At 51.9% G+C, this 13,862-nt stretch overlaps 1 protein-coding gene across 3 annotated transcripts in view; it reads right to left on the bottom strand.

The window, feature by feature from the left end:
* Positions 1 to 13,862, bottom strand: part of ARHGAP26 (Rho GTPase activating protein 26) — a 98,715-nt gene that overhangs the window by 37,132 nt on the left and 47,721 nt on the right. For all 3 annotated transcript variants that reach the window (XM_085074079.1, XM_085074080.1, XM_085074077.1), the window contains exons 13-17: positions 9,808 to 9,873; positions 9,025 to 9,099; positions 4,875 to 4,962; positions 3,775 to 3,833; positions 2,921 to 3,026 (exon numbers count right to left, since the gene is read on the bottom strand). In XM_085074079.1, coding sequence (XP_084930205.1) covers positions 2,921 to 3,026; positions 3,775 to 3,833; positions 4,875 to 4,962; positions 9,025 to 9,099; positions 9,808 to 9,873 — 394 coding nt within the window. The remainder of the gene's footprint in view (positions 1 to 2,920; positions 3,027 to 3,774; positions 3,834 to 4,874; positions 4,963 to 9,024; positions 9,100 to 9,807; positions 9,874 to 13,862) is intronic.

Genomic DNA, 13,862 nt, shown 5'->3' with positions numbered 1-13,862 from the left:
CACTTCAACTTATTTGGCATGAAGAAAAATTGGTTTAATCACAGAATCACAGACTGGTTTGGGCTGGAAGGGACCTTAAAGCTCATCTCATGCCATAGGCAGGGACACCTTCCACTATCCCAGGCTGCTCCAAGCCCTGTCCAGCCTGGCCTTGGACACTGCCAGGGATCCAGGGGCAGCACAGCTTCTCTGGTACCCTGTGCCAGTGTCACCCAGTCTCACTGACTGTGGGCAGACGAGGCTCACAGGGACAGTTCAGGCAGCAGCTGCTCAGGAGATTATGAGATCCCCTTGGGAAAACATCAGAACCAAGAGATCTCCTCACCCTTGGGAACAGCAAATCACAGTTGGTTTAGCACAGGGATCCTGACAGGGTGAATGTGTCCTGAGAGGAAAATCAAAGGTTTCACCTGCTCATGGGTCAAAGAATAAAACTGTAACAAGTAGTTTCACTGGAACCAAGGTCTGTGGAGCAGAGGATGGAATTGCAGCATTCCTGCTGAAGGAGCAGGGATGGGGATTGCTCCTGCCCTCTGTGCTGTAGTGAACAACTGCCTGGACACGTGGACATGAGGCAGGAGGCAGCACAAATGGGCTTGGAGATGCAGTAAAGAGGCAGAAATCAAAATAATTTTCTATCAGAACGCTCCTCTCCCTCCACCCTGTCTGTGCCTGTTCCTGACTTTTGTCCTCTCCCTCCACCCCAATTCTGTGGCAGCTGCCATGGACCCACCACAGCTCTGTGCTGCACTGCTGAACCACCTCCGAGGCACTTGTCCTCTCTAATGCTGGGGTTACTAATTGCCATGTTTGAACAGATCAGCTTTCTTAGCAGTTGTATTACTGTTAATTAAAAACTATCCCCATCACATGAGGACCCCATGTGCCCTGGCAGTGCAGCAGAGCACGTACACCCCAAAAACACAGAAGTCAGAAACCAGCACTGGTTTTCACCCAGACTTGACCGACTCAGCCCAAGTTCTGGTTTTAGTGTCAGGAATCTCCACAGCAAGACTGTGAGAAATATTTTTTTAGCTCATCTGATAAACATGCAAATCTTGATTATTCATACGTTACTTAAAATAAAAAGCCCAGACAGAAACAGATGAGACAATCCCCTCCAAGCACTGCAGCCCAGCTTGGCAGGGCCAGCCAGAGGCCCTTGGCTTTGCCCACGAGGGCTGTGGGTGCCCTGGTGCTCTCAGCAGCTCCCAGACCCCAGCCAGTCCCACCCATCCAGAGCATCCCTCGGGGACAGCCAGGCCCTGTCCCTACTGTAACACAACCCCTCCCTCCAAACATCTGCTGCAGATGGGGAGATTTCTCTCCATTCTTGTCTTTAATCTGGCTGGATGACACTGCAGCCTCAACCAGCTCATTAGAAGAGTTATGGACACAAGCCCTGGCCCTGGCTGTCCCCTGGTGCTCCTGGCTCAGGGGCTGCAGGACCAACCCCAGGGATGCTGTGACCCATGCCAGGGCTGGCTGTCCCTGTCACCACAGCCCAGGGTCCCCAGGAATGGCACCAGGGCTGCAGAGCTCAGCAGCCTCTCACTCCTCAGCTTCCTGCCTTTCTCTGAGATAATTTTTTTCCTATTAAATAACACCATGAGCTGTTTCTCTTCCTAAAATAGCACACAGCACCACACACGCTGTTTGTTTGGTTTGAATTCCTTCCCCACTAAAGCAGCACAAACCCCACTGCAAAGCTGCCTCCTCACTCCATGTCTCTATGCCATCACCAGGCTTTTCCTTTAGAAGGAAAACGCTTCAGCAATTACAGATTCCCTGCACATATAAAATCACAGAATCCTAGAATGTTTTGAGCTGGAAGAGACCTTCAAGCTCATCCAGTGCCACCCCTGCCATGGCCAGGGACACCTTCCACTGTCCCAGGCTGCTCCAAGCCCCATCCAACCTGGCCTTGGACACTGCCAGGGATCCAGGGACAGCCACAGCTTCTCTGACCAATCCCATCTGGCAGATGGGAGCACCTGGAACCACCAGGCCTTGGCTCCAGGCTGTGAATGCAGGTTTGAAACCAACACCTAAACCAGAAATTTGCTTTTTAACAGCCTTGCCAGGGACCCCATGGAGCAGACACAAATCCAGGCCACAAGAAAGCATCTGGAGTTGTACTTAAGCCTATTTCAAGTGTCATTTGTTATTTTTCCTTTTAAACAGATAACTTGGGTTCTTCCAAATCTTCTCCTAAGCAGTTATCCTGATTAAGTCATTCCCCAGGTTTCCCAGTCCTGCCTCATCCCTGCTGCAGTGGTGAGAACAGCAAGGGCAGATCCAACCCTGCAGCCTTGAGGCTGCACCAAACAAACACCTGATGATGCTTTCACTTCTAAAACACTAATCAAAGGTTTCCATGGGAACCTGCAGGAGCAGGAAGAAGATGGGAAATTACAGGTCAGCTCTAGCACTGAAAGAAAAAAATTATCCCATTCCTTCGCCTTCACAAAGTTCCAAGGTAACACAAAAATATTGATTCATCAGGGTGCATAAAGGCAGAAAATACACCCCAGAGCAGTCGTTTGTTGAGCAAAGAAATCACTTTTAGTCCTTTAATGGCAGATTTGCTCTGAAATCACATGAGGAGCCTCACCTCTGCTCTGCCTCCTGGACAGCCAAACCCATTCCAGGCCAGAAAAGCAACACAAGATTCCCAGGAAAAAATGTGTTCCTGGTGCTGCCATGGGCTGGCTGGGAAGCTTTCCTCCCTCATCCCTCCCTCCCTCATCCCCTTCCCACCCCACTGGGTCTCTCAGCCCTCAGTTCACTCACATGCAGGTTTCCAGTTGCCAACCAGATATGACTCAACACCACACACACACAAGGCAACTTTTCCACCACTATTAACTTTCAGAGGAAGTGGAAAAAGGAGAGAAAAACACATCAGTCATAAACATACTTTGCCAAATGGTTCATGAGCAAGTGCAGCATCTGCCTGTTTTTCTCCGGGAGCCGATGGACGAGGCTGTGGATCTCAGACACCCTGGACTCCTGATTCTCCAGCTCTGCGTGGGAAATAGAGATTCATCTCCACATTAGGGGGTTGTTTTGGGAAGAGGCCTAACGCTGTCTGTGACACACATCCCAGGGAGCTGCTCCATCCCACACCCAGGCATGCTGTGGATTCTCTCTGCTCTGCTCCTTCCTGCCAACCCCAGCCAGCTGTTTCCAGAGGAAGACACTTGGTGGGCTGAAGGTGTGAGCTGAGAGGAGATCCACGTGGACAGCATGGTGAGCAGGGCAGGGCTGGCTGTCCCAGTGTCATTCCAGCTGTGGGAATATGAACATTGCCATGGTCAGTGTGCCCAGGCTGGAGCATCTGGTGCTCCATGGGTGCTAACTGGGAGCTGCTGGAGGAGCCCAGCACTGCCCTGGCCATGGACCCTACTGACATCCCACTGCCATAGCTGCCAAGGGAAAGCTCCCAGCTCCCAGCAAAGCCCCTTGCCCTGGCAGTGAGAGGAGGACAGCACAGACATCTGGAGCAGCAGTGAGCCCCTCAGCCACTGTGGGTGCTGTTTGACTGCAGCTCCCATGGTCACAGCAGCAGGAGGAACCAGCACTGCACTGCCAGCACCATCTGTGCTTCCTCTCCTCTGGTCACCTCCCAGCAACAGCCTCCCCAGCCCCAGCCTGCTCTGCCTCCCAGGCTGGCAGCCCTGCAGGTTGGTGGGGAGGCAGCAGGGCAGGAGGGATTGAGGTCTCTTGCAAACGAGGCTCCTGTTCAGGAGCCACAAACATCAACAAACTCACTGGCTGCTTTGATGAAGCTCCTTTGAAACTGGTACATCATGAGGGGCCCTGGGAGCATTCTGGAAGATAAAAAGGAAAGAGGCACAAAACACATCTGAGGGACACAATCCACACAAAGAAAGCTCTGCCCCTACAATAAACTCTGCTCCATTTTGAAAAGTGCAGAATTAAACAACAACAAGTCTAATTAATTCCCCTCATCAGAAGGAATAAGATCTATGCAAGGACCTTTGATTTATTCCTCACTAAATTAATCTTTAATTTTAGCATTCCTTCAGTAACACAGCTTCAGTGCATTACTGAGCCCATGATTTCCAAGTAAGTTTGACAATAAATTTAAAAGATAAACAAACCTACTTGTAAAACTTTCCCAATCCCCATTCCCATTGTCCCCTCCCTGTGCTGCATCCCTTCAGAGGGACACATTGGCTCTGCCCACATTCCTCTTTGCTTTGCCAACAAGTTCAAACTCCAGAGCAAAGGTTGCCAATCATGCAAAATTCTGTGATTTTCTAGGCTGAGATCCACCAAGCTAATTACACTTATCACCCTAATTGGATTTAGGCTCTCTCTCTCCAACACAACCCAGCACACAACAGTCACTGGGAGCAAGGAGCTGTGGTCACAACAGGTAGAGGCACGTTGTGGATAATGAGCTGCTGCTGGCTGCCAACACCCAATCCTGTTGGGAAGATCCCCAGGATGATACTGGATCACCTGACACACAGAAATCACAACTACCATAAAGCTCAGCACAGGGTCTGGAAAAGCTCTACAGCCCTGCCCTTCTGCCATGTGCTCAGAAGGTGGAAGTCCACTGGGAAAAGCTCAGGGAAAAGCTGAAATCAAGGCAGGGGATGCAAGAATGAGCTTTTAAAATCCTGTTTGTATAATATATGCATCTGTCAGAGCTGGGTGTGTTCCCCAGATCCTATTCAAACACGCTGGAAAGTCAGGGAAAAGCCAGAATAAATTCCCTAAGAGCAGTTTCTGCTGTGTTTCTGTCAAAGTGCTATTGTTAAGGGTCTGCAATAACAGGCAGTAATGTTCCACATCCCCACCAAACCCCTCCTGAAGCCAGGTGAGGCTTTTCTCCTTACCTCAGGTAAGTTTTCAGTGCACTAGTAATGGTCTTGATCTCCCACTCTGCACAGATCTCTGTGTCTGTCTCTGTGGCTGTTTTGGGATCTATGGAAAAAGACAAAAAAGCAATAACTGAAGGAAACTGAAGACAATTCCAGCTCATGCCAGCTCAGCTATGTGGGGAGACCATCATATCCCATTTTATTTGCTATTCCCAGCTCAGTGGCCACAGACACATCTGCAGGGGTGTTGGTTCATCACCCAGGATGGGCATGGGACAAGAGAAAGAAAGAAATCCTCCACCCCAAGCAAGGACAGGGGCAGTGTGGCTTGCAGTGTGCCAGGGCACAGGGCACAGCAGTGACAGCAGGGACAGCCAGGCACAGACACAGCAAGGACCCAGCAAACAGGGACCTCTTCCCCACAATGCCCAGCACCACCATCCTGCAGCCCCTCCCTGCCCAGCTCTTGGCAATTACAGCCACTGTCACCTGCAGGGTCACCTGCACAGCCACCAGCAGGCCAGGGGGAAGTGGGCTTGGGTACAGCACTGAGTCCCAGATGGTGACAGCTCTGAGCCAAGGCCAGGAGCACCAAGCCAAGGTCAGGAACACCTAGCCAAGGCCATGGAAATGCAGGGCATGGGTGTGCCCCGTGTGCTGATCTCTCCTGCCTGGATGCTGCTCCACCAGTGCTCTTTGCTAACTCCATCCTGGAAACTCAGCCAGGATTCTGCTGCCACCAGAATCTCAGGGAAGCCCCTGTGGGGTCCCTGGCTGCAGGTCCCACCAGTGCCAAGTGTCCCCAGGGACAGCAGGGCTGTCACTGTCCCCAAGGCCCAGGGTGGCACAGCCACAGCTGCTCTCACCATCTGCTCCCACGGGCTCAGCTCAGGGGCTCTTTGCCTTTTCACAGACACAAATAATGCACTTTTGAATTTTAAAGCCCAACATAAGAACTGGGCAATTTTTAACCTACTTAAAAGAATGCCCTGAATAGAATTCAGCGTTCCCTCGGGGCAAAGGGTTTATTTTAATTAAAAAAACATCAAGAGGAGCACTTGGAAATGTAAACACATGAGAAATGTATATTCACACAAAGATCATGTGTGTCTCAGCAATCACACAAATGACCTCCATCCTCCTGAGTCAACGCCCAGGAAACTTCCTAAAGCACTGCCTTGACAAGGAGAGAATTTAATGGAGTCAAGATAAGCTTGGCGTAGTAAAAACCAACAACAAAACCCCCCAAGAAGTTCCATTAAAAAAAAACCAAAACTTTTTAACTGAAGTAGAACAAACAGCTCCAGACTGTGTGACTTTGCAAAAGCTCACCCAGTGGTTTCTAGGCAGGATCATGGAACACGAGGTGAAATTCCACAGTCGGTCCCATGAAAAGGCTCAGAGCAGTTAATCAGCTCCCCTTGACCTTCACATTGATGAGTCTGCAGAAGGCTGTCACTGTGGGCTGCAGCTGCAGCATCTGTGTGCCCAGGCAGTGCCACCCCAGCCCTGCCTCCCCCAGGACACACTGCCACAGCCACTGGGGCCAGCAGGAATCAGGGCTGCAAAAGCACCCACAGCCCAGGCAGCTCCAACTGGAGCTCTCCTTGCTGCCAGTCACTGACCTGATGTCTCACAAACCTCTGCAGGGTGAGGGGAACAGCCTGGGGAACCACCTAGATTATCACTGAGAGACTTCCAGAACAGCCTCAGGGATGATCTATCCCTGCAGTGAGGGCCTCCAAGGAGCTCCACTCCCAGCCCTTCTGGGCCACGTGGCAAAGCAGAAAGAGCAGATCAGATGCTGTAACTCACTTTCTGCACAGCTCAGACCTGCTGGGGCCCCCAGAGTGCAACAATAAACCCTTTCATGGGAGCTCCCATTGATGAAGTTGGGTTTTGTCCTCATTTTGATGGCACATGGTGCCAGAGAACGCTGGGGAGATGATCTGCTCCCCACCAGCCCTGAGAGCAACCCCACCCTGCTTCACCCCAGCCCAGACCCCACCAGGATGTGCCCAGAAACCCAACCCAGGGGCTGGGGCTGCCCTGACCCAGCTGCTGCCACGAGAGCCAGAGCCCTGTGGTCACCACGCTGACCTGCAGGGACACCTCGTGCCAAAGCCCTTCCCGGCAGCGTCACTGACACCAGCTCAGGGAAACTCGATCTTTTTGCCATTTAAACTGTATGTGAAGCAGTACCACTGCCCACATTCATTTCTAAATATAAGGGAAACCTGACAGTGTAAGCACAACTTGGCTCCTCCATTGACGAGGAGCCCCGAGGGCAGCGAGAACAGATGGGGTTTGACAAGGGACACGTTTCCATGTGACACTGACTTCACACACAGCCCAAACACCCGGCTTGGGGAAGGTTTAATCCCCCACAGTTTGAACCAATTATGGAGTCACGGGTTTGCAAAGCATCCCAGTGATGTGGGATTCCCAAAGGGGTCTCACTTCCAGCCCTGACTCCAAAGGGGCTTCCAGCACCAACACCCAACGGGGACACGCAGGGACAAAGGAGCAGCACCAGCCATTCATCACCGCCTTACGAGCACGAGGGCGACAGCTGAGTGGCTTCAGTGGCTGAGGAGATAATGGATGCTGGATGGTGTCCAAAACTGAATCCCTCCCAGCTCTGCAGAGCTCCTCACCCAGGCGAGTTGTGCCATCTGTCACAGCCCTGGGACTGACACCAGAACTGACACCTTGGTGACAGGAGAACAAAGTCCATGGCCCTGCCACCTGTGGGATGAGGTGACGAGCATCACCAGAGCACCTGCCTGTGGACCTGCCAGGACCTGCCCTGGGCACCAACCCCAGCCTGTTCTCCCCAGCAGTGCTCTCCATCGCTGCTCTCCCTGTGCCCACCGTGTGTGTCACAGCACAGCCCTGCCTCCCCGCAGCCCTGGGGCCACAGGACACCTTCACGTGTCCCCCAGCTGTGCCAGCCTTCTCTAATAACAGCATCAGTCACCAGCTCTCGTGACTGCAGCGAACTTTCCAAATGCCAGAGCAAAGATGTCCCCTGCACCCCGATTTAGAGCTGTGCCCTTCTGCTCCAGTCACCAGCACTACAATTTTCCATAGGTTAAAACTGACAGCTCTAACAGCCACCATGGGCTTTGCTCAGTGAACTCCTTCATGGTGGGAAAAGAAGGGGGGATTGGAAATGGGGAAGGAAAAGATGTTGGAAGTGAAACATAACAAACAAAAACTTTCTGCAAGGAGAAATATGCAGAGAAAGGAAGGAGCACTGGACTTTTGTGAGGGCAAAGAATAGGAAGTCATGTGGCAAGGGAAATATAAGTGAAGGGAAAAAAGATGACCAGAAATGCCACTCATTTCCCCCAAGGAGTAACAAACACATTCAATAGGGCACCAACAAATTAGTAAGAATTTGTTCCATTCCTACAGGTATCAGTGTTTTCATCTGTGGTTTTGCCAAGTCTGAGCAGCATCAGACAGGACTGGCCAAGGGCAGCTGCCCTGCTCCAACCCAGCTCTGGTCTCTCTTCCACTGTGTGTCTGAGGCATGTCTGGACAGATGGACAGACTGGTCCAGGGCTGCAGCTGTGGGATGGAAATGCTGCCTGGGAGGTCAGGGCTGAAATGGTTCTGTCCCACACAGCCAGAGCCAAGCTCTGCTGTGCCAAGACCCAGCAGTCTCTGTGGAGCATCCAGAACTGCAGGATCCAATGCCTCAGTCACGAGGGAAACATGCTGGAAAACTGTGGGCAAGACTGTGACAAACAGGCACAAGAAAGTCCGTGGGGAAAGCAAGAACAGCCACAGGCAGCATGCAACATCCAGGAGAAAATCATTTCAAAGGGTGCAGGGAACAAGGGGGCAGGTAGGAGATGAAAAGCCAAAGCTTTCAGCTATTTCTTTGAAGATTTTGGTTTGCATTTGGGAAGGCTGCCAGAACTCAGAGTGTGTGTGAGCAGGACACCAGTGATGGCACCAGGACCTGCTGAAGCAAATCCTACATCAGTCCTACCTTCAGGCTGCTCGCTGTGCCCAGGACCTCCCAGCCTCGACCAGCACATGGTCCTACGGGCACAGCCACCACCATTAGGGACCCCAGGAGCCTCTGCTCCTGCTTGGCAACACTTCAAAGCAGCACAATCTACTTGCCTTTAACAAAATTCCAGACACTTACCCATTAATATACTCAGCAGCTTCTGAACTCTGGAGTTTACCCCGACGATCCTGTAGAGCCCCTGCTCATTGATCCCTGGGGAAAAAGGAGCTTATTAGGAGAAGGTCACAAGAGCTGCTGATATTTCTTTCATTTCTTTGGCTTCTCGAAGAGCAAAGCCAATGAAACCTTCTCACCAATTCAACACAAAGCTATGGAAGATGGGAAAATTTGGGGTTGATATGAAGGTTTTCACATATCCATTAGAAGTGTTAACCCCAGCTAGCTCAGGAGTAAGGATCTAAGGACACTTTTTCTCCTTCCTACAACCATGGTGGCCCCAAGCGGGCTCTGCACTTAACAAGGACAATTTGGGAAAATTCTACTGTGTCAAGTTCTTCAGGTTCAGGCCTGAGCCTTCTGCACTTCACTTTCCCCTGTGGGGCTGGGAGAACCTCACCTGTATACAAGGAGATTCACAAGAGGTTTTAGGGAAGGAATTCTGTATGAAAGCACATGCTTGGCAGCATTCCTTCAGGCAGGATGCTGAAGTGAACCCCACTTTGGTCCTGTCCCCCCTTTTGCACACCCAGTTATCTTAGCTCTGGCCCATGTTTGAGTCCCTGCTGGCTCAGCCATGGGGCAAACGTGTCTCAGCAGCAGCACTGGCCTGAGCACGTCACAGGTCCATCTGATATGGCTCTGAGGGTTCATGAATCACTCTGCCCATGGAAAGGGCAGCAAAGCAACTGCTCCACTGCCAACAGCTGCCCCAGAGCAAGCCCAGCCCAAGAGCTGTCCTACCTCTTGTTTCCACAGCGTGGATGCACTTCTTGATGATGCTGAAGCCGATGCTGTCCAGCTGGGCAGCTGCAGGGGGAGGGAAGAGAGCAGTGGTGAGCAGCTGGCAGGGCAGAGCCTCACAGCGAGCACCAGGCTCCTCCTGAACCCCACAGAAGGGTGGGCAAAGCCACCCCGGGCTCCAGAGATGTGAGAGACACAACTGGTTGTGCAGAGAGCAGGGCAGGGAGGGAGCAGAGCCCAGGCTGGCAGTGCCCTGGCAGGGAGGCACGTGCAGCTCCCCTCCTTGGCATTCCCCCTGCTCACATCCCTCATTCCCACACCATCCAGGGGCAGCTGCCAGCTCACCCAGCAGCCCCTTCCTAATCCCTTGTTTGGAGTCCTGTGCTGGGGGTGGGTTTTGTCTGATGAATGGCACGAGGACCCAAAACAGTGCAAAGGAAAACAGCTCTATTCTGTTTTTCTGGGCAAGCAGGCTGGAGTGCTGAGCCAACACAAACACACGAGCTGCAGGATGCCTGTGCCATGGGACGTGAGGATAATCCTGAAGCTGCAGGGCTCTTTGCTGGGCACCCACAGGGCTCCCAGCACGGATGCAGCATGAACCCAAATTGTCATCCATCAGCAGGGCACAGCTGCCATTCCCAGACCACTGATAAACACAAGGTACCTGAGAAGATCAAAACTGTGGTGTAGAAACTCTCTTGCCCCAGCAAACCCCGTTCAGCAGGTCTGCTCAGCCCCAGCTTGGCACTGGTGTGACCCTGTGGGTATCCCTGGGTGGTGCTGTCAGTTTGGATCACTGCTTCAGGCTCTCTGCCATGCGCTGCAAGTGCCAACCCATTCCACAGACCTGCAGTTTTCCTTCAGTCCCTTGTGTGTTTGGACCTCCAAGGCCAGGCTGGACCAGGCTTGGAGCAACCTGGGATAGTAGAAGATGTTCCTGCCCACAGCAGGTGGAACTGGATGATCTTTAAGGTCCTTTCAAGCCCAACCCATTCCAAGATTCCATGATTCCATAACCCTGCAGAGCCCAGCACCCCACAGCCAGGCAGGGCTGGGATCCCAGCTCCCTGCAGCAACAGCAGGAGGAGGAAACCCAGCAGTGCCTCTGGGTGAAGTGACCTGGCATAATCCCCCTAAGCAGATGAATAAGCTCTTCCACTCATTGTCAAGCTCTGGATCAGGAAAGGTTGGGGATTTATGTGCAGTAGTTACATCCAGAAATAATATCTGATTAAATATCCGAAGTGCCTTTATTCATCCTTAAATTTAACTTTTAATGAGCATCGTAAAAGCTTGATTTTGCCTCTCTCAGAGCATCTGCTCTTTATCTCAGTCATTTACCAAATGCTTTGGTTCAGCAATGCTCTGGATCAAAGGCAGATCTGCATCTACTGCTGTCCAGATCACAGAGCCATGGAATTATCTGGGTTTGAAAAGCCCCCTAAGGTCATCAAATCCAACCAACCCCCCCAGCACTGCCAAGACCACCACTAACCCATGTCCCCAAGAGCCACATCTGTAAAACCCCTCCAGGGATGGGGACCCCAGCCCTGCCCTGGGCAGCTGGACAGCCCTTTCAGGTAAGAAATCTCCTCTAACTCCCAACCCAAACTGTCCCTGCCTGCCTGAGGACAAGGGAAAGAGCCTCCCTTGAGGCTCTCCTTCCTCAGGGAAGCGTGTGAGGCTCAGCTCCATGTCACCACACATGTCACAGGCTCTTCCTCCAGCAGCAGCATTCCAATGCCCAAACAGATGCACTGCCCAGGCTGTAATCCACCCCAGAAACACCTGACATCAGCAAAGGTGACACACATCACCTGTACAGCAGCTGCTGCCCACACACACCCCACACTCATCTGACCTTCAAGCAGCATCACACTCCAAGTGCTACTGAATTGATCTCATCCCGTTCTATTTTTGCCTGGCAGATTATTTCTATTTAATCCATTAATTCCTTTCCTTTACGCTGATGTGACATATCAGAGCATGGGGAAGGGGCAGGAGGGCTCAATCAGCTCTGCCAGCCTGGCTGACTCCAGCTGTGTGTCAGGGCAGTGCAAGGGCACAGCAGCTCCTCTGCCTCCCCACCACACCTTTCTGTGCCATGCAACCATCACTGGGTTGAATTCTTTCAAAGACATTTTGGAAAAAACAGCCACAGAGGAGGGGGGAAATCATGAAGCAGAGACCAGAGGAATGGGCTTTCAAGTCTTACCTGAAATGAGTTTTCAGGGCTCTACCTACCAGTGAGCTGCCAAGATTGGTAAAGGAAGATTGAGGGTGAACTTAGGTTTGATAAATGGAAGAAGATTTTTACAGTGAGGGTAGGGAGCCCTGACACAGAGAAGTTCTGGCTGCCCCTGGATCCCTGGCAGTGTCCAAGGCCAGGTTGGACAGGGCTTGGAGCAACCTGGAATGGTGGAAGGTGTTGCTGACATGGCAGAGAGGGAAAGAGAGGAACTTTAAAGTCCTTCCAACCAAAATATTCTGTGATTCCATGACTGAGATTGCTGGGGAGGGCCAGGTCACCCAGCCAAGGGCACAGCAGACTGGGCAGCCAAGAGGCTCAAGGTCTGTAAAGAGCTTGTGAAAATAAAGACAACTTTTGATGGGTTCCTGAACTGAGGGGGAACCAAGTGGGTGAGGAAAACGGAGAGGGAAATGGTGGGGAGGGAAGGGAAAGGAGAAATTCTGTGCTGCTCCATGCAATAAGCACAAATGGCCTGGAGGATTTGTTTCCACAGAGCAGGGCAAGTCCTTCTGGTTAGCAAAGTAGAGCATCTCAATTCCCCTGGCTCTCACGGCTCAGTGACACCACTCAGCCCCTCTGCTCGGCTTCCTCCCCCTCTGCAGCAGATCAAGATAAATCACCCACAGGCCCACAGCCATCTGGCCTCACAGCAGGACTGAAAACCCAAAAGCTCTGCAAAATTAGTGTCCCAAAAGTGCCACCACAGCTCTGCGAGGCACTTCCAGCCTCCCACAAGTGCAGGCAGGAAGCAGAGGTATAGAGGATCCCAGGGTCAGGAATTGCATCCGGATCCACTCAATCATCACTCATTTTAAACCCTTATAGGAAGCTCCTGTATCAAGGGCTGCTGGCAGAAAGCCAATTGCTGAATCAATTTTGGAGTGGCTGGTGAGGCAGGCAGAGCTGTAAACCAGGGATTTAATGAGCCTGGAGCAGTCAGAGCTCTGAGCACAGCAGGGGCAGCCCAGCCCAAGCAGAGGGTTCAGAAGCACCTTCAGGGGTCCCAGCCTGCTCCCAGAGCCAGGAAGGACCCACAAGGAGCAGACAAGGAGGACCATTCTCATTTTTAAGACAGACCATCAAAATGGTCTGTTGAGCCAAAGCAGCAGGTACAGAATTCACTGTGTGCAGGGAACATGGAGAGGTGACAGCTCACAGCTGGGCAGGACAGAGCTGAGCCACTCCTGTCTCTGCTCCAAAAAAACTCCTTTTGCCCCTCTGGAAAACAGAGACAAGAGGAGCTGTTCTAGCAGAGCTCCTACCCCAGGGGCATTGGCCATGCTGCCCTTCCCAGAGCTCTGCCAGGATCCCCTGGGAGGCACAGAGCCAGGAGGAATAAACTCAGGAAAAGATGGATGTGCAGCTGATGCCAGGGAGGACCAAAGGGAAGGAGAAACCACAGAGGAGAGAGCAGAGAAGGGGAAAAGGCTGCTTTGTGCAAGGGCTGAAATGGGTGTGAGGAACATTAGCTGCAAATTATACCAATTACTGAGAGCTAAACGCTTTGGCTCCAGATGAAAATGTGTCTGAGGCAACACCAAAATGAACCAAGTACTGACTGTCAGCCCAGGCTGGGCCCTGCCTGACCAGAGGCTTTGAGAGAAGGAGGGAAGGGATAAGGGGCTGGAGCATTGCAATTATGGCAAATCCAACCTACTGGGAAATGGCTCAATTAAGGGTTTTTAAACACAGGGCATAAGAGGCAGGACCACATGCAACTGCTCCTCTAGGAAGAAAAACAAGTGCTTTCTTGACTCAAGGCTTTGATTGCCTGAACTACAATAAAAACAGCTTTTTTTTT

This window comes from Lichenostomus cassidix, chromosome 13 (assembly GCF_008360975.1).
Source record: "Lichenostomus cassidix isolate B80296 chromosome 13, HeHo_3.0, whole genome shotgun sequence".
NCBI lineage: Eukaryota > Metazoa > Chordata > Aves > Passeriformes > Meliphagidae > Lichenostomus > Lichenostomus cassidix.
The sequence above is the reverse complement of the archived record's forward strand: the minus strand, read 5'-3'. Positions and strand labels throughout refer to the sequence as shown.